The sequence below is a fragment of the Apostichopus japonicus genome, chromosome 9, assembly GCF_037975245.1.
Source record: "Apostichopus japonicus isolate 1M-3 chromosome 9, ASM3797524v1, whole genome shotgun sequence".
Lineage (NCBI taxonomy): Eukaryota > Metazoa > Echinodermata > Holothuroidea > Aspidochirotida > Stichopodidae > Apostichopus > Apostichopus japonicus.
This window is the reverse complement of record NC_092569.1, coordinates 6,366,643-6,386,532: the sequence shown is the minus strand read 5'-3', so window position 1 is coordinate 6,386,532 and position 19,890 is coordinate 6,366,643. Positions and strand designations below refer to the sequence as shown.

Here is a 19,890-nt window from a genome sequence, read left to right as displayed (position 1 = left end):
TTACCAGCAGGTTCAATGTAATGTTCAGAGAGAATCGGTTCTTTCTCGTATTAGTTGTGCGAGATTCGGACGGTCATTTGATGTAAATTTGTTAAAGAAATATAATTTGTGTTTCGCCACGTACAGAAACTGTCCTTATGGTGAGAAAACAGGCTATTTTCCCGTTTTATACTGGCATCGTTGTCTATACTTCTTTGTCTAATATTTGAAGCTGACAGAAACTCCTATTCTTGCTTTAACTGATATTTAAAAAAAAACAATCTGACAAAGCTGATGCAAACTTATTTTTTTTATTTTATTGCCAAATTTTGAAATGAAACGATTTATTAATTTGAACTGATCAATTGATCATTTTGCTACAGTTTTAATAAAATGACTAATAAATTGATGACATTCGATAAATACTCGTTTTGTAGCACAATGTTGAACTCCTCATTTATTAGATTAAAATAATTTGTCAAAACTCATTGCAACTGTACATTATGTCAACTGAACCAAGAATCGTTGTATTGAAAACTGCTACAGTATATTAACTAAACATATTTTAACATTGTGACGACACCTTAAGATTCCACACTTTCTGGAAACCAAGGATTTAATCTTTCCAAGATGACACAAGGAGAGTAACAATTCTACTGTCAGTATTTATCCCACTGTCACTATGATTTTATCACCCACCAATTTGTACTATTACAGCTGCTGCATTACCATTTCAGCTATAAACTTGTCACACGATGTTTCGAAAAAAACATATTTAAATCAAGTTCTTGAGTAATAAAGTCGGTTTATGAGGAGTTAGGCGGCGAAGCGGGTTGGATGGGTGCTAGAACCATCATCCAGCTTCCTTAAAAATGGATATAAATGACATGGTTAATATTCAGTGGCGTAGCTAGAATTTTTGGGGGCCCGGGTGCAAGAGTAGAAAATTGCGCCCACCCCACCACTGAAAGAAAAATAAATTGCGCGCAAAGCCTGCGAAAAAATCTGGCTAAATATTTCGGGCAAGTAATTACAGCCCCCCCCCCCCAACCCCTAAATCAAATTGTGCCCCTACGCCTATGATATTTCCGCCTTTCGAAATCTACTGCCTTGAAACTGTGTACTGAAATACCCGAAATTTCCGTGACATGTAGTCATTACAGAATACAGAACAGAATGTAAAACAAAGAGAAAACGGTCGAAGTGGTCTGAAAATAAATCACAATCTATAAATTTGCTAATAAAAACAACTACATTCAGTTCAGATTCTTATTAGTAACTGGAAAATATTCATGCCTGACGACATACATCAATTTCGTAATTTTTTTTTTTAAAAGTGCTTATTTTTTTAACTCCCATTCTCCCATTTCAGCGCCCTCCTAAACCCGGCGCCCGGGCACGTGCCCTCCCTTGACCCCTCCTTGCTACGCCACTGTTAATATTAGGATTTTTTTCAAGGTTATAATTCAATTTATGTTTCGGAATATTCACCGTTAAATTTCTTATAAACATGCAAACTTGGATAATAGAACAAGAAACATGTCCATTGCTACGATTTTTTGCGTTGAAATATCTTGATATGCATAAGCGTCTTCATTGGGTAAATTGGCATTGTTTTCCAGTACTTTAATGCGACTTGTTTTCATTATCAGTCACGTGACTTCTCTATCCATATTTTCAATCAAATAAAATTCGCAAATATTCGCAGTTTCGTCTGGACATCCCTCGTATTCCAGCTAAAAGGGACGAATCTTCATTTCTGTACATTTGATGTTGAAGTAGCTGCCGGGTAAGTAGTCCCAATGAGGACTGCTTTCAGCACCTCGGCTGGCATGGTAGTCTCCATTTAGGTTGGAAGTTGTACAACCATTATACCACCAGGCACCGTGATAAGAAACCGCACAGTTACTCTTGTCATTATCTTTGGTAAAGAACTGGTAGTTCAGGTGATAACGAAGAGCATAACCATCAGGGTTGCTGCGAGAGTCTGTAAAATGAGAAAAGAACAGTTGGCGTTCCATGTAATGTTACTAAAGGTAAGACCTTCTGATGTTGCTGAAATAAAAGGCGGCGTTTAGAGTTTTATTTAGTAAGAGTTTCATTAATGAGCTATCGCTTCTAATTCATTTTCCACTAATTGCAAATTAAATGTTATCTTGTATTATTTTTTAGTTTCTTACCATAATGTATTTTATCGTTTAGTAATAATAATTATCATATTTCATATCATAATCGGTACTGCTGAAATCACACATGCTGTAACATTGAATAATTAAGTACAAAAAATAAAACAAAAATACATAAAAAGAACATGAAGTTATTAATACTCCATTTAAATAATTGACGTGTCAGTTCGGTGTATCAACAATTTCGTACTGTTTTTCAATGAAATAAAACGTAGTAAAGTCATGATGACTGATACGGCATCATTGGTACGACTAAATTACACAAAACCAAACAGTGTGGCCTAAAACTTGGTTTTGCCCAACTGATACAGTTCGATGGTGTTAATGTAGATTGTGTGCAAATGTATATTCGAAGAAAGTATTGTATACATGGTGCAAGATTGTTGCTTAGACGTGTTTGGATATGTCCGTATTTAGCTGTAGTGTATATGGGTAGGTCTGAAATCGGAACAGAGACATGGTGTTTTTTTAGTGATGTATGAAAGGAAGGATAACAATCTGAAGAAGAGAAATATTGATAAATCAATCCATCCACTCATCAGCATCATGTTCTTATATTGTATTTGCATTATCACTGCAAATCATTCACTAATTCAAGTCTTCGGTCAAATATATGTAGAATAACCTTGTAATATGACATTCCAAGGACAATACACAATAAAGAACATTGAACTATGCGCACACCGTTAAAGCATTTATAGTTGTAGAATTGTGCAGATATCTAAAGGATATGTATGTAACCAAATAAATTGTAACAAACCCGCTGTTCCACTGTAGGTTCCAAGTTGAGAAAACCGATATTTATCGCTTTCGTCATTAATCCGGAAGTAGTCAAACTTGGCATAGTATGGAGCGCCATAACTGTTCACCATATCAATCCTGATTTCATATCTCTTTTGATTGGTCAAGGTAGAAAGTTTATCATTTCCAAGCCAAAACTCGTGGTCTAAATCTCCAAAACCTTCTTTGTAACTGTCCCATCCGAGGTAGAAATCCACGGTTCCATCCAAACGACGCTGAAAAACCTTTGTTTAAATGTGTGAATAAGAGGAAAACTTTTGTCATGACCAAATATAGAAAAAAAATTGACGAAATTGTCAACATTTAAATAAACATTGAAGATGAAAAAACGTTCACTTAAACGAATTTGAAGGAACTGATAAAGAAAAAACCTCGTTGAAACATTGTCATTAAAGAAGTGTACACTATGTAGATATTTCATTCCACTTCAGATATAAGCCTGAAATGAAAATTTGACAAAATCACAAATCGCTTTGAAGGTATCACTGAAACGTAAGGAAGCAGATACTTAGAAATGGATTCAGAGTGGTTATATTTCTTACGGAAAATACATTTCATTATGTTTTCACAAAAAGAATATAATCTATTTGCATATTTAATTCGTCGTTTTGTATTCTATGTAGGATGGAACAGAATTTTTTTGATATATGATAAATGTAGTTCATAGCAAATCCATTACGCAAGATTATCCATGGTTATGTACTACCTTGTATCAATAACGATCACTACACAAATTGGTGATTTACACGTGTTATGTCTAGTTACTACATCCCTCAAAATGTAGGCTATACTTTATCACTTTTGCACTTTGTGTAGAATTAGTGTTTTGTAAAGCAATGTAATGCATTGTATTTTACTAGCAGCAAGGGTAATTTAGTGTATTTGTTTTAGTGCAGTGTAGTATAGTATAGTGTGGTCATTGTGGTACAATGTCATACACTGTAGGTAGTGAAGCTTACTGCAATGCATTATCTGTACAGTGAAATCAGTGCAAATAGCAAAGGGTGTTAATTAATGGAATGACTTACCGTCCATCCTCCTCCGTCAGTCATGTTGCAGTAAACCTCAAAAGCCTCGCCAGTCCAGCCGGTTGGTTTGATTTTGTATATACCGTTGTCCCTAGATTCATCATCGTAAATTTCCTGACAATCTTTAGGTGGTCTCGTGCAATTTTCACCGTCTCCTCTGTAGCCACCAGTACAATAGCATTGTGTTATGTTGTCCCTGTCGTCACAAACTGCGTTAGGACTGCATGCATATGCTTCATCCCACGTGATCTGCCCGTCGGTACAAACACCTTTTCTTGAACAGTTAAGGTTCACGTAAGAGCCACTTTCCTGAAAAACAAAATTTAATTCTTACGTCCCTTTTTACAGTTACAGTTTGCATTTTACGCCTGATGGTGGGTTTATTATCATTCATGGTAAATAATGTTCGGTTGTATGTCTTGTTAAGCACTAAAATTCTCTACGCGGAGTATATTATAATTTTACAGGTATTCCTATAACTGTATAGTTAAATGAACTTCTAATTTATATATTGGAGTTTGATTGGACTTATATTGCGCTCATTGTTTTACTATAAACAGTATGAACAGTGACTGTCGTTATGGAAAAGAGTCGTGAACTTTACTGTTGTTGGAAAACTGTCCCATTGCACAGTCTTTGACATATACCCGCAGATTTGACTGCCCAAAAGTTAGACAAATGAAATGAAAAACAACTGACTGGAATAACTGTTTGTCCCTCTGATTCGTAACATCCACACTGTTCTTGAGGTACACAGTCTGATTCCTTCGTGAAGTAGCCATCGGAACAAACACAGGCTTCGGCTTCATTACAGATCCCAGCCTGACACATTTCTGGAGCACCACAAGTCCGCTGGCAGGAAATACTACAGTTTCTATAGACCATGTTGTAGGGGCACATAGTTATTACGTCTGCATGGATGAAATATGTCGGTAGGCTTAAGAAAATACCTCAAATTGAAACATTATGATGATTTAAACTCCGTTATGTATATTCATTGTAATGACCATGCTGTAAAACTTGTGTTAATAGCCGATATAACTACACACATCAGGAAAGCAAAAGATGGCCGGGTGTAAATGTTCTCTAGCGACATGATCATAGCTTCTTATTGTTCTCAGATAAGCTCTAAACATTTATGACAACTGCTTTTGTGAATAACTGAATTCATCAGTTGTCATCCAGAAAGAGAAGGAGTAATTTCATGAAGTTACAGTCTCACCAAATAGTAATAAAAATTTCAAAATGAAGGTGGAAGTTATATAAGTGAATGATGAAACAGTAGCAGATCCACGACAGTATAGGGCGTGGCTCATTGTTGTTGAGAGCAGATTTAAAAATAGGAGGATCACCCGGAAAAGAAGAAGGTTTTAGAGATTAAATTGCACAATTGAAGGCATAATTAGGCTATAAATTATGTCTAACACTCGGTCTCTACGTAATAATTTTCCAATAACCACAACCTTTTTAATGTGACATTGAAATTAGAGGGGATGGGGGAGGGGTACAACAACAGACCCCCGAATCCGCGCCTGTAAGGGCTTTATGAATTCCAAATTGTCATCTGTAGAGAACTAGAGGTAATTTGACCTGAAACCTCAGCTAAGGGAAACACACATAAGGATATTAAGCAGAAATATTGATATAACTTACCTGTTCTTCCAGAGAACTGTCCGAGGCTGACAAACTTGAAGTTGCTGAACTCATCACTAATGCGGAAGTTGTCGTAAGACACCCGGATGAAGGAACCGTTTGATAAAGTCATCTCAATCATCAATTGATACTTCTTTTGATTGGTAAAGTAAGAAAGTTTGTCATTGCCGAGCCAGAATTCCTGAGCTAGAAAGCCGAAACCAGACTTGTAGCTGTCCCAGTCACGGCTGAAGTCGATGGAACCGTCAATGCGACGCTGTATTACCTAATGGTGTTAATGATTTAGAAACTGAATTCTAAGCAGGTTATGTGTATTGTGAAATAAACGTCACTAGAAACCGCTCTTTTGACAAATATTGCGTACTGCTTCATATCAGGATGCACATATTGTGCATAATGTTAGTACGAATCTACAGAATGGGGAGAAAGGTTTGGCGAGGGAATTGTCGGGCACCAATGTCCAATCGGGGATGCAGGTTCTGTTTTAAAAAAGAGTGCAAACCACAATGAGGGAAATATTTAACGTTTGTCTTAAATTTAAGCCTGATAATTACAGTTACATACATTTGACATCCTATATGCTATTATATATGCTATGATTCATCCACTCGTACCAAAGAAAGATGACAAGAAACTTGTAAAGTGAACACACTGTTGAAACCTACCGTCCATCCGCCAGAACTGTCTGCGTTATCACAGTAAACCTCAAAAGGCTCCGAATAGCCATCTGGTTTGATCACGAAGACACCAGTAGAGGTTTGAGATGAACATTCCTCCTGGACTTCTCTGCAATCTCTCGGGTATTCCGATTGTTGATAGAAGAAGTACGACGAACCTAGTACGTTAAAACAAAATTGGATTTCTTTGTGAGCTGAGTCACATTGGTATTTTAGGTTACATATAATTACCACTGTTGCCTATGTACCAGTTACATGCGATGAATCCAATGATTCAACGTATTTTATACGGTGTAATGAATGTTTCCGCTGTTTTTTTTCCATAACAACTCCCTGTCCATAACAACTCCCTGCTGATACCCATCTGTTCGTTTGAAGTACACAAAACGTTCGATTCAAATGGTGCCGTGTAAAATATACCCTTTCATAAACATTAACATAGTTATTACTGAACGGTAATAACGACCGCCTAGGAAGAAACAGCATAAATATAAAATCACTTACCTAAACTACTATCACCGGTGACATCATTGATTGTCTCTAGAGCATCCTGTCAAACGGAAATTAATACAAAAAGTAACAGCTCAGTCGAATGGCTATTAAACGTATTCATGTATTTTATATAAAAGTATGATAAAGTAAACTATAGCATATATGGCTCACTATCAGAACTGTCGTACACATGACGGGAATTTGGGTGTTTTTTGTGTTAGGAGGGTTTGTGATGACAATACCGTTGTGTTTGAAACAAAACAAGGGTTAAGTGGGTTGGGGAGCAACTTGTAACTTCTAGTTCTAGTTCTAGTTCTGTGACAATGAAAATGACTGCCAGTAATGGTGAATAATCATACTATTGTTTCGAATGATAAATCCGTTGACCAAACTCATATCCAGTTAACTTCCAATTATTTAACTTCCTTTTGATAGTAAATATAGAGCCATTGACATGCACGCAGTATAACAAAAAGAAATAAAAGGAGAGTATATCATTTGAAACAAATATTTATTCAGCGAGAGAACTATCACCCTAATAAACCTAGATACTAGCAACGTTGTATAAAATTAAGAAGTTAGTATATAGAAATTCGCATATTTGATTTAGATGCGTGCGAAGCCAAAATAGACAAACACGTAAAGGTAAAACTCAATTACTCTGATGTGGACCTTCCATCTAGTACATTGATATGTATCTATGCCTCTTTAACTTAAACAAAGTATAATTTAACAATAGTTTCCTGGTTTGCACAAATAAAACAAACACAATACGCTAATAAATTCAGTTTGGGAAGTTGAAACAATATATCACAATACTTATATTGGCAGTAAATATATATATATAAAGTACAATGATTTAATTTGAGAGAAGAATAAACCATATATAAACAAGATTTTTCCTTTTCCTTTGAAGAGACAAAAACTCAATTTGATAAAACGTTTGAAATAACAGACACTATGAATAAACAAAATGTACAATATTTATTAATATGTTAATATTTAGAACGTTTAGCTAAGTTCTCTATCTTAAACCGCTTGTAATAACAGCCCTTGCGGTAACAAAATTTATCAGAGGGAGAACGACGGCGCCTAGAAGAGCCCAATAATAGTAATATCAAGTATTACAACGAGAACCCTAAATTAGCCAACAGAGATATTGTAGAGAATTTTTGGTATAATATTACATGTATGAGGCAACCGTGCTCTCAACACTTTCGTTCCGAATGCAGTATAACATAGAAACACGCTCCATTTGCTTTCCAAATATTATTTAGCTGTTTTAATTTTATATTAATCTTTATTGTAAACAAAAATATTTTTGTTAACAATTAAAGATACTCAGTTTTCAACAGGGATTGTCCGTGATAGAAGGTTTTCAAAATGATTCAACGATTTGACTATTTTCTGATCTAAAAAGAAAATCCTACATGCTGTAATTTACTTAATTTCTCGGTTTAGTTTATGTAATATATATACCTTTGTCTAAGAATAACACTCAGGGGTGTCACCTTAACTATAACGTGGAATCTTTAATATTGAGTTATAATGCATTATAATATATTTTCCCGATTTCGTTCGAAACTAGGGAACGGTTTTATTCTCTAAGAGATCAATTTATATAGAAAATTCTCTCACAGCGGAAATGACTGAATCAAATTCAAACAGATACTTTCATTGAGTTGTCTACGGTACGTACAAGCAGACAAGAACAACAATATCATAATAGTAAACGTTTTACAAAACATATGTTCCATGAAATAAGCATCCACCGATATACTGCAGTGCGTAAACTAAATGAATTAAATTTATTTCATGATTAAACAAAAACGCATACAGAATACACAAATATTGAACTAGGGTTATAACTAATATAGCGTCATACATTTTCGTCCTTGAAGTAAGCCTCGCAATATTTGGCATCGGAATGGCCCTTTCCATATTCTTCAGGGAATTGTTTACGACCATAAAGCAAAGTCTCAATGAAAAGTCAAAAAACAACTCTTTGGGGAAAAACATGAAATGTGTAACAGAAATTGCTTGTGCAGTATTTCGACCAATTGAAGGGTTTAAATGAACTTTAAACAAGTTGATCTGTTATCATTCCCTGCTAGCGATTCAGAGCAAATGTACTTTTGAATGAGTTTAATTCCTACTTCGATTCGTCATCATTAAAACTCTGCTGTCTATAAGTCGATTTTGTTTACACAAGACTATCATTTGGTCGACACAAACTGCGTCAAGGGAAGTTCTAATTCAAGCATGAATAAAATGCTTAACTTCGAAAGCAAATAGGATTGAAATTGCTGTAGTAAGAATTGTTGCACAATCGATTAAATTTTACATGCGTGTTGTTGAGGAGACAAGGTTACATTTTCTGAATACTGTTATTACACATATGTTCCCAGCAATATAAATTACAAATAGATTTACACAGTTTTGATATTTTCAATACTGTTCAATCGTGTTTAAGCAAATCAAAGTTATATACTAGAGATGTTGTATGTCACATGCGTAAAGACACACCGCAGAGGAATTACATTTTTTTCTAAATATTCTATTTCTTTACGGAATAATGTTAGCATTTGTCTTTTGTCTGTTGACTGCTGAAGAAAAGTACGTTTTTTCTAGAAATTATGATTTGCTATTTTCAAACGTTTTACGACAGATAACAGTTTGAAGTGATCTGACAAAATACCAAACGATTAATTGTCACTACAATGCACGAATATGTTAAAATGTCGTATATTTTCAACACAATTTTCTAGTTCTTACAAACTGTTGTTTGAGCGACTTGTTTGTTTCTTGCTCTATCCATTAGAAAGGACTTTTACCTAAGCTATTGATCCCAGCAAGTAAAACTATTATTGACAGATTTATTACAAAGTAAAAAAGAAACACAGAACTAGAGTATATGTTTTATACTTATCATATCCTCTCTAACCCCAAATCAAGGTTTTCACAAAGAGATGTAAAAATTGGATCTTTTAACTTGTTTTAAGAACAAGAAACTGCTTTCAATTAAAGTATGATATCAACGAAGCAGAGAGGAGAAATGTCAGAGCCTGAGACTGGTATAGCTAGCTCTCATTAGCATGCCTAGATATTACGTCACTTATATGAATAGGCTTTTAAGGTTCTGATGTTGCCAACAATTTGAAAGTGTAGAAAGAGGTAAGAAACACATTAGTAGGATGATGAAACTTAGATAGCGTTCGATGATTAGCAAATTATTTAGAATTGTAAGTTTCTGTACTATCATTAAATGGCTTAAAGCTTATACTAATAAACAGTTATGTTGAATAGAGATTACTGCTTGTTTCAATGATATCATTTAACATTTGATTATTTTGCTTAACTCCACGATCGGAATAATATAAAATTAAAAATAATGAAAAACAAATTGTGTGAATATCAGTGATATATATTGGGGGATGCAATCGCTTGCTATTTTGAAGAAAACAAATTGGGACGCTTTCTTATGAACTTTGCATCTTTGATTCTTTTTTAATAATTCTTGGAATAAATTTTCAGTTAACTTTAATCATGACAGCAAACTTAGTTTCATCGACTAGGATCTTGCGCCAATATATTATGATACCATTGTCTAAAAGTTCATATTTAGAAGAGAATGACATAATGTCGTTTAGAGATGAAACACGATTTAAAAAAGTCAGTTCTGTAAACTTGAATCGATTAATAATTTGATTAAAACTACTTGATGAGAGCTTATCCTGTTATCCGTTATTTTTAAGTAAATTAAACTGGCACAATTATATTCGATTATGTCCCTTTATGTATATTTTTACTAATACTTTTTTAATTTGAGAAACTACTATATTTCAATTGTAAAATCAAGTTTTTTGTTTGAGTATTTGTCATTCGCCCTGTTTATGAAATAAGTATTAATGATACCATGTTTCGTTTGATTAAGAAAATCTTGTTTGAAGTTATGATAATACACGAATGAATTCAACGCGAAGCTTTAACATATTTTGGATATTTTTAAGTTTCAGATTTACTGTCGGAAGGAAAGTTAAGTTTTTGTGTTCAGTTATGAACAAAATAAAAAATATAAACCTTCAATTCTTTGAAAGTCACGATCTTTAACATACTTCCTATCTCAAAGTTGTTACACACAAGTTAACCATACTGATGCAAGATATTTCGATTGTCTCTTACACAAGGTTGAAAAGAATATTTACCATAATTATTAGCTTTAAAAAAACTCGAAATTTGACTTTAATTTTGCTTTGTTCTTACTTCATGGAATATGAATAACCGTATATGTAAACTTCTCTGCATTTTCATCTATATAAAATGAAAGTATTTAACTTTGATCTGAAGGAGTCAATAAAAAATCAATCTAGTGTCAATGACTATTTTGCCTTTAAAATGTTAATATACCGTTGACGAAGTTAATTAATTACTTGTTTTTTTCTTGTGTTCATGGTTTTTCACCAAGGTAATGATGTTTTAAAAATCATCAACTACCGTATGGGCCAGAATAATATCGCTAAAATTATTATATATCTTCCAGTGTTGGGTCAGTGTTTAACAATTAGAAATTTTAAAACCTGCGAAGTTTTAACTAGAAATACAAGAATATCTCTTCTACTGCTAGAAAGGAAATAAATTACTAACCTATAGCGATATACTCTACCATGTTACTGAGGCTTTAAAATTATCTGGAGCTTAAGAACACGTCTAGCAATTTTAATTAAATAATGTGAGAGGTATAAAAAAGTGTCAAGTTCTAAAACTCACCACTCGATGTGAAAAGAGACAGCCTGTTGTCAAAAGGAAAAGAAAAACTTCAAAAACTTTACACAATTTGCTGATCATCTTGATGTTGAAGTGAACTGGAGTGTTCAGTGACCTGCTCTCTTCTGAAATAATCGTTGATAATGATTTACACCAAGATGAAGCTGGAAATTACGGAATCATTTAAATTTATATGTAGCCTACAGTGCAGGAGACTGACCATGTGTTACCTATTGTGTTTTTTCTCATATTTCACTCATCATATACCCTTCAACACTATCTCTTTGGTAATAAACGTCGCTCATCCACATCGGTAGATTTTTCAACCCGGATATACATATAATGAAATTATTAATTATAAATTTGTAATATTTGCCTTCTAAAATAACATTCTATTTGTTTTGTTTAAGTGCTTTAATGAATTTAGAAAATGTGAAACGCATTAACATATTACAGCTATAATGCTTTTTTTTTGTCTGGCTGTTAATTAAATACTATTGAAGATGGTAACGTATTGAATGTAGTCTATAATATTGTAGTTACCGCGATAGTTTGGGGCATATAAATTGATATCTTAGTTGATCTGAATTTATATATTTCCGATGTTAGTTGAATTTTCCTTCTCGTGGATAATTACGTTTTTCTGCTTTAATAAGAGGTTTTGACTAAATGACCCAATCTTCGGGCTCTTGTTACTGGTAATTTGCAAGGTTCGTGACCGGGAAACGTTGGTGCTATGAATGACCTACGTGTCAGTAGTACGGAAAATGGTGAGCGCTACCCAAGAAAACCGTCTGCAAGGCCATAGAGTCCGCATTTAATCAACGATGTAACTTTGTGATGCAATGAGGGAATTGTTGAATGGTTTGCCAGTCCGATATGAAAATATGTCAATAAAATCCAAAAAAGAGCAAACAGTAGCTATTTTTTCTTCTTTTTATGTGTAAATTTGAAAGATCTTGTGGAGTCGTTGCCATTTAATAGAAAATTATTACCAATATTGGACATCGGCATGCTCACATTGAATGATAATACCATAATAATATATAGCTAAAAAAAATCCCTAATTGCTTTGGGTTGTTGGCTTTCTTGCCTGACACTGATCTGTACGGAAGCGTAGAATGAACATGTAAATTGAACTTTTCATGAGATGCCGCAACTCGTCAATATGACAAGAAGTTGAACATTGACGCTATGATGACATATTCTAAATCGTGAAAATGTCAATAATTTGCAAATTGACGTTTTCACGACATCATACAAATTCGTCAAAATGAAACAAATAAATGAATATTGACGTTTCGGCGATATACATCAACGCGTCAAATGAATTAAGCATGAAATTTACTCTTGCACTTGCACTCTTCCAAATCTGGGAAAATAACAAAATCTGGTTCAATGTCGTCAAAACGTCAATCTTTATATATTCTTCATTTTGTTAAGGCATCTCGACAAAACGTTGATTTTAAGACTTGTTTTTGCCAAGTAATGAGTTCAAACGATGTAGCAAAACGTATATTTGTCATTTTTTTCGCAATTTTGAAGAGTTAATCACGCTATATTGTCAATTTTAAGATGTTTGTTATTTTGATGAGTTGGTATTGGTCAACAACATGTCAATTTTCAGATTTGTGACATTTTGAAGAATTTCTACATCTCATCGAAACGGCACTTGACATGTCCCTTCTACTCTTCCATAGATCTGCCATTGTTGAGATGAAACGCTCACCACGCAAAACACAGCAGTAAATTAATAAATTAACTACCATTTCAATATTAGAATCTTACATATATTTTGATTAAATATTTCGAACAGGTGGATCAGAGCTAGGGTAAGGGGTATGTTAAGTGTGAGATAATAAGTTCGGGGTTGGGGTTAGTAGTGAAGTAAAGTGTTTAAAGGGAGGGGGAAATATTCGTACGTACCTGTAGAGCCATATGAGCATTTATGTTCCACCCAAATCCTGGTAACAAAACAGGTCTCCTCCATCCGCTTAGTTCCAGATTCCTATATAGCTTGTAACACTTACCAGTAACTTACAAAACTGCCACACATATCACAGTCGGCATCAAAGATAAGGGTATGTGTAGAATGAACAGTTGGGCTAGAAGACAGGAATAGTTGGGCTAGAAGACAATTGTAAGACGGGAGCTGTGTCCTATTACTTGAACAACCTAACAGGGGAATAAAAAGAGGGAACTGTTATACCAACAAAACTGAAATTATTTAATGATAAACCTCAGAAGCAAAAAGTCAGATAAAAAATTGGAAAGGATTTCTTATGCCATTCCCCGGCAACTTACCCAATAGAATTGTACTATTTTAGTAATATATCTTAATATTAATCATGGGTGCTTGGCGGTTAGACTGGGTTTACGGAGACGACCTCCATATGAATATCAATGATGAATTGTCCATCTTCATTGCAACTTTGCCTAGGTCAATATCGGTATGCCTGCTTTACGCACTATAGTGTTGCACAAACAAGCAATAGTGATATTATACACCCCACACATGTAGTTGGCGTGTTAAATGTTGTTGTAGTGACGGGAAGCCAGCGTTAGGGGATTAGTAAGTAGAGGTTATTCGTAAAGATATTTGAAGTTCATAAAATTTTAACATAAATGCTGACACGAAACCAATTGCGTTACCTTCGGATAAAAAGAACGTTGAAACAGTACAAAATGTGGTACAATCCACTCAATTGTACAGTTCCAGTAATAACGGTTGTTAATGCTTCTTGGCAAGATTTGTAAAGCCCTGAGTTAAGTCCTGATTCTTGCTGCGAAAAAATTGTTCTTGGATCCAATGGTTTAAGCTTTCCAAGACACAAGGAGACCAATAATACTATTTTCAGTTTTTGGTCAGTTAATGTTCTATTATTTTTTCTATTATTTCACGTCGCTGTCAAATATTCAAGACAGAGAAATTCTTATTTCTTTTGTTATATATTTACTGCTAACATTAGAAGTTTTATTAACCATTTAAGTTGCTAATCTATCATAAGGAAGGGTAAAGCACGTCTCAGTGACTGGCAATTATTTAAAAGTCTGCACGCCAGGGAAACATTTACAAAATTATGTATTATTTTTTTTTAAATAAGCCCAATATTTAATCAAGTAGACTAAAGCAAGTGTTGGGGTTGGTGTTTATGAGTAAATGAGGTGAATGGGAGATAGGTGGTCCATTAGAAGCCAAGCAGGACTATGATAATTGTGTTTTGTTTTTAGGTGACTTCAGAATGATCCATCATACAGCCTAAGAAAGACAATTTTTTTTTAGCGATGATTAGTAATTTGACAAACAATTATATTACGATTTGTGATATTTGTTCAACACTAAATGTTTTATCAATGAATGAACACTAACAACTTTTGATGACACCATGAGACGCCTGTCCATTGCTTGTGCATTGTGTTTGTTGACATCACAACGGTATAAATTTTTGTCATTGATGAAGGAGATTCGGACTATTTGTACTATAGTTTAGGGTCGGATTGGCCTACCGTTTTACCGGCTCGGATTCGTATCGCCGCTGTGTAACGAGCCACCGACATGTCGATGAGACCCGAGCACAGATTTCCTATTGGTCTTGACAGATACTACAGTTCCGTCTGATGCGTCTAAATGCGCTCCTGTTTCAAATCCCCAACGTCGCTGGTTAATGACTTAGCCAGTAACAATATGTGTCTCAGTCCATCGATATCTTAATGTCACGTGAATCTATTTTAATTTTAGACACGTGACTTGGCGTTCCATACTTCCAGTGATACAACAATAACGCTAAGTTCAAATTTCCGAATCTAGCTCTAACGAAATGTCAACGAAATGTTCGTATTCTTTGTTAATAGCGACGAAAAGTTGATGTTACAACACTGTCAGGTAAATTATACCATTCAATACTGCGATCACTAACTTAAGTAGCATGGTAGATGGAATTGAGGTCGGAATAGTCGCTAATCAATTATATTACCACTAGGCGCCGTAACAGGTAAAGGCACAGTTATTACTATGAATATCGTTGTCACTATCTTTGGTAGTGAACTGATAGTTCATCTTTGCACATTGAACTCGAATAGTTTATTTTATTTCTCATTTAATAGAGATTATTAGGTAGTTTTGACTCATATTTCTTAACAATTCTTGAATCTGATTGGCCCGTTGTCGTCAGCTGACCCTGCATTAACCTATGAATAATGCACGGTAAATTCACCGGCGGATGAATATGATTTGCAAAATGAAAAAGGAAATAAATCAGATCAAGTATGGGATGGCAAAAAGCCCCGGTGGTGTAGACACCCCTCAGCAAAATGAAGCCCAACATTCCTGAGAAAGGTAACATTCAGACCGACTCATCATAGTGTGCGAGCAAAACGATGTCATCATTGAGCAAGCGGCCATCGAGACATGAACATGCTTAACGTTAGTAATCAACCGATTCACACATAAACTACCGTAACTACTGTAAATATTAGAGTTTTGTACCATATTAAAAACTGGTTCGTGCTGACAAATATGATACATCGGTTGCATGTGATATTACAATTATAGTAAGAACTGTCGATATGTGTAATCCAAAAAATGCATCAAACTGGATTTGTTGGGATTATTCATATCCTCAGTACATACTGTAATTTTAATAGCCCATGCTACCGTTTTATAAACGGTCCAGTTTTCACTGGGGAACAAAACTTAAAGATTTATAGTAGTTACTGTGTTCTCTGTGTGTATCGAGTGTAGTTATCATATCAGAAGTTATTGGAGGCTACGAATCAGAAAAAGAGGCAATGTTAACATTTCCTGAGAGCAGCGATCCAAGGAATCGAACCAAGACAAAATGGTTGCCTATAGGCAATGGCAGAACAATGTCGACATTAACACTTACGAAACGTGTAACCGATAAGCCTAGACCTACCGTTACTGATCGGAAATACAGCAGCAAATGTATTTCAGATATTCACGTTTCAAGGAACAGTAAAGGTCATTCCCCAAAAGAAGTATTGTTATTGGTACTGGTCCACCCCTTTTTTTCGTCTGATCAAATGTCAAAGTGAAGATTGTGCCACAATAGTTAACTGTTTGTTCAAGCCTTAACTTTCTTGATGGAATTGTTGACATATGTGTTTCAGATTTAACAGTAAATACATACCTTAGTACAGTATATAGTGTGAACTATGCTGAGTACGTATCCGTAGTATACGTCAGAAATTGGTATGTTAATTCACACTATCGCTGTACGTCTTGATTTCATGAATTTTCACCGGTACAAACAGAGAACACAGAAACCACTGTAAATCTTTAAATTTTACCACAGTAAAAACCAGATCGTGCTATAAATCGGTAGCAGGTGCTATTAGAATTACTTAGGATGTATGAAATCCCAACAAATCCAGTTTGACGCACTTGTAAGGATTACACATACCCTCAGTTCTTACTGTGAACCTAATATCACATGCTATCGATTTAACAGATTCGTCAGCACAATCCAGTATTTACTGTGGTACAAAAGATTTACAGTAATCACTGTAATGTCTGTGTGAATCGGTTGGAATTATGGACCATGCATATACCTAAATACCGAATATGTTATGGTTCAATGTTCACAAAACTGTAACACATCTTTGCATTTGTAAAGCAATCTGTCATTCTACTTAGTATATTGCTATGCGATACTGCTAAGGTCCGTCTGCCTGTATGTCAAGGCCAGGTAAGTATGGTAAAATGGCTGCTACTACTAGTCTGACTGAATACCGCTACTAAATACAATATTAAAATGAAAAAGTCGTCATTTTGAGCAACGAGTCAAAGTTTAGAGATATAATAATGGAAATTGGAGGTAGAAAGTCCACTGTTGGAGAGAAGTTGAAAAAAACATGAATTGTTATATTACAGGTTAACTTTCGAGTAAAGGTTCAAATTTCTGGGCCACCTTAACTACAAAGAAAAATTCTTCTGGGAAGATATCGTTTCCCTCTCCCCTGCTCACCCACCCCAGTACATGTTCTCGTGTTAAAATGTTACAAATCAATCCACGAGGACAGGTGTGTGTGTGAATCGTTAAATGTTACATTTTCTTTTGTGAGCCTCTTTTACTGAAACTATAAATAATGGTTATCTATAACATCTTGCCGAGGGTTCTACCTCTCTGCTCCGGTGCACCGTTTGCCCTTGGATGAAAGCTATCTAAACTATTTCTGGGGCTGTTATTGGTCACCATCAAGGAACCCTTTGAAGGGCATTACGTTTGTTAACTTACCTGCCTTCCATGAAGAATACTTCATAACATTGAAGTGTATCCTGGCATAACCAATTGTAGCTGCTTGAGGAAGCCTCTTGCCCAAACCCTTGATGACGTCATCATTACCTTCCCTTACACATTGCATGAATTACTTATCTTTGAAAATGTCGATGTGGAATTGGAACACGAAGCTTACTGGAATACACAATTACATGTAATTGAGAAAAGTAATGTTTATAATTTCCGCAAGTTACAAGCTCTAGACAGAGTTAATTTTCTTGTTGTTGACGCGTTGTGGAACGGCGTTTCCTTTGGGTGGGTCAACTCTCCCACCCCTTCCCACCCTCTCCGTTTCTGTCTCTCTCCCCCTCCTCATCCCTACTTTACTTCCTCTCATTCCTTCGTATCAATCACGTATATTAGTTTTTTAAGAGGTGCGAATTAATATGAAGTTAAAACGTAATTTTCCTTACTTAACATTACTCGAAGACGGATTTACCGGATCTTTGGCCATTAAATAACCAGATCTGCATGTGGGTCACATAAGCACATCACGGCAAGACGCACACGGAGGACACATGTCACAAAGATCCATGTTAACGTTACCAGCAGGTTCAATGTAATGTTCAGAGAGAATCGGTTCTTTCTCGTATTAGTTGTGTGAGAATCGGACGGTCATTTGATGTAAATTTGTTAAAGAAATAGAATTTGTGTTTCGCCACGTACAAAAACTGTCCTTATGGTGAGAAAACAGACTATTTTCCCGTTTTCTACTGGCATCGTTGTCTATACTTCTTTGTCTAATATTTGAAGCTGACAGAAACTCCTATTCTTGCTTTAACTGATATTTAAAAAAAACAATCTGACAAAGCTGATGAAAACTTAATTTTTTATTTTGTTGCCAAATTTTGAAATGAAACGATTTATTAATTTGAACTGATCAATTGATCATTTGCTACAGTTTTAATAAAATGACTAATAAATTGATGACATTCGATAAATACTCATTTTGTAGCACAATGTTGAACTCCTCATTTATTAGATTAAAATAATTTGTCAAAACTCATTGCAACTGTACATTATGTCAACTGAACCAAGAATCGTTGTATTGAAAACTACTACAGTATATTAACTAAACATATTTTAACATTGTGACGACGCCTTACGATTCCACACTTTCTGGAAACCAAGGATTTAATCTTTCCAAGATGACACAAGGAGAGTAACAATTCTACTGTCAGTATTTATCCCACTGTCACTATGATTTTATCACCCACCAATTTGTACTATTATAGCTGCTGCATTACCATTTCAGCTATAAACTTGTCACACGATGTTTCGAAAAAACATATTTAAATTACGTTCTTGAGTAATAAAGTCGGTTTATGATGAGTTAGGCGGCGAAGCGGGTTGGATGGGTGCTCGAACCATCATCCAGCTTCCTTAAAAATGGATATAAATGACATGGTTAATATTCAGTGGCGTAGCTAGAATTTTTGGGGGCCCGGGTGCAAGAGTAGAAAATTGCGCCCACACCCCACCCCACCACTGAAAGAAAAATAAATTGCGCGCAAAGCCGGCGAAAAAATCTGGCTATATATTTCGGGCAAGTAATTACAGCCCCCCCCCCCTCACCCCTAAATCAAATTGTGCTCCTACGCCTATGATATTTCCGCCTTTCGAAATCTACTGCCTTGAAACTGTGTACTGAAATACCCGAAATTTCCGTGACATGTAGTCATTACAGAATACAGAACAGAATGTAAAACAAAGAGAAAACGGTCGAAGTGGTCTGAAAAGAAATCACAATCTATAAATTTGCTAATAAAAACAACTACATTCAGTTCAGATTCTTATTAGTAACTGGAAAATATTCATGCCTGACGACATACATCAATTTCGTATTTTTTTTTTAAAAAGTGCTTATTTTTTTAACTCCCATTCTCCCATTTCAGCGCCCTCCTAAACCCGGCGCCCGGGCACGTTCCCTCCCTTGACCCGCCCCCCTTGCTACGCCACTGTTAATATTATGATTTTTTTCAAGGTTATAATTCAATTTATGTTTCGGAAT

General features: G+C 35.1%; 1 protein-coding gene across 1 annotated transcript; it reads right to left on the bottom strand.

Annotated features, from left to right (window-relative positions):
* Window positions 1-304: 304 nt before the first annotated feature.
* LOC139973858 (uncharacterized) lies at window positions 305-15,138 on the bottom strand. Its single transcript, XM_071980731.1, has 9 exons — window positions 15,096-15,138; window positions 11,584-11,744; window positions 6,829-6,874; window positions 6,313-6,482; window positions 5,648-5,912; window positions 4,694-4,905; window positions 3,995-4,303; window positions 2,926-3,190; window positions 305-1,966 (listed from the first exon to the last, which is right to left on the bottom strand). The coding sequence occupies exons 1-9, from the start codon at window positions 15,136-15,138 to the stop codon at window positions 1,716-1,718; spliced, it is 1,722 nt and encodes a 573-aa protein (XP_071836832.1). The 3' UTR covers window positions 305-1,715.
* Between the last annotated feature and the right edge of the window lie 4,752 nt (window positions 15,139-19,890).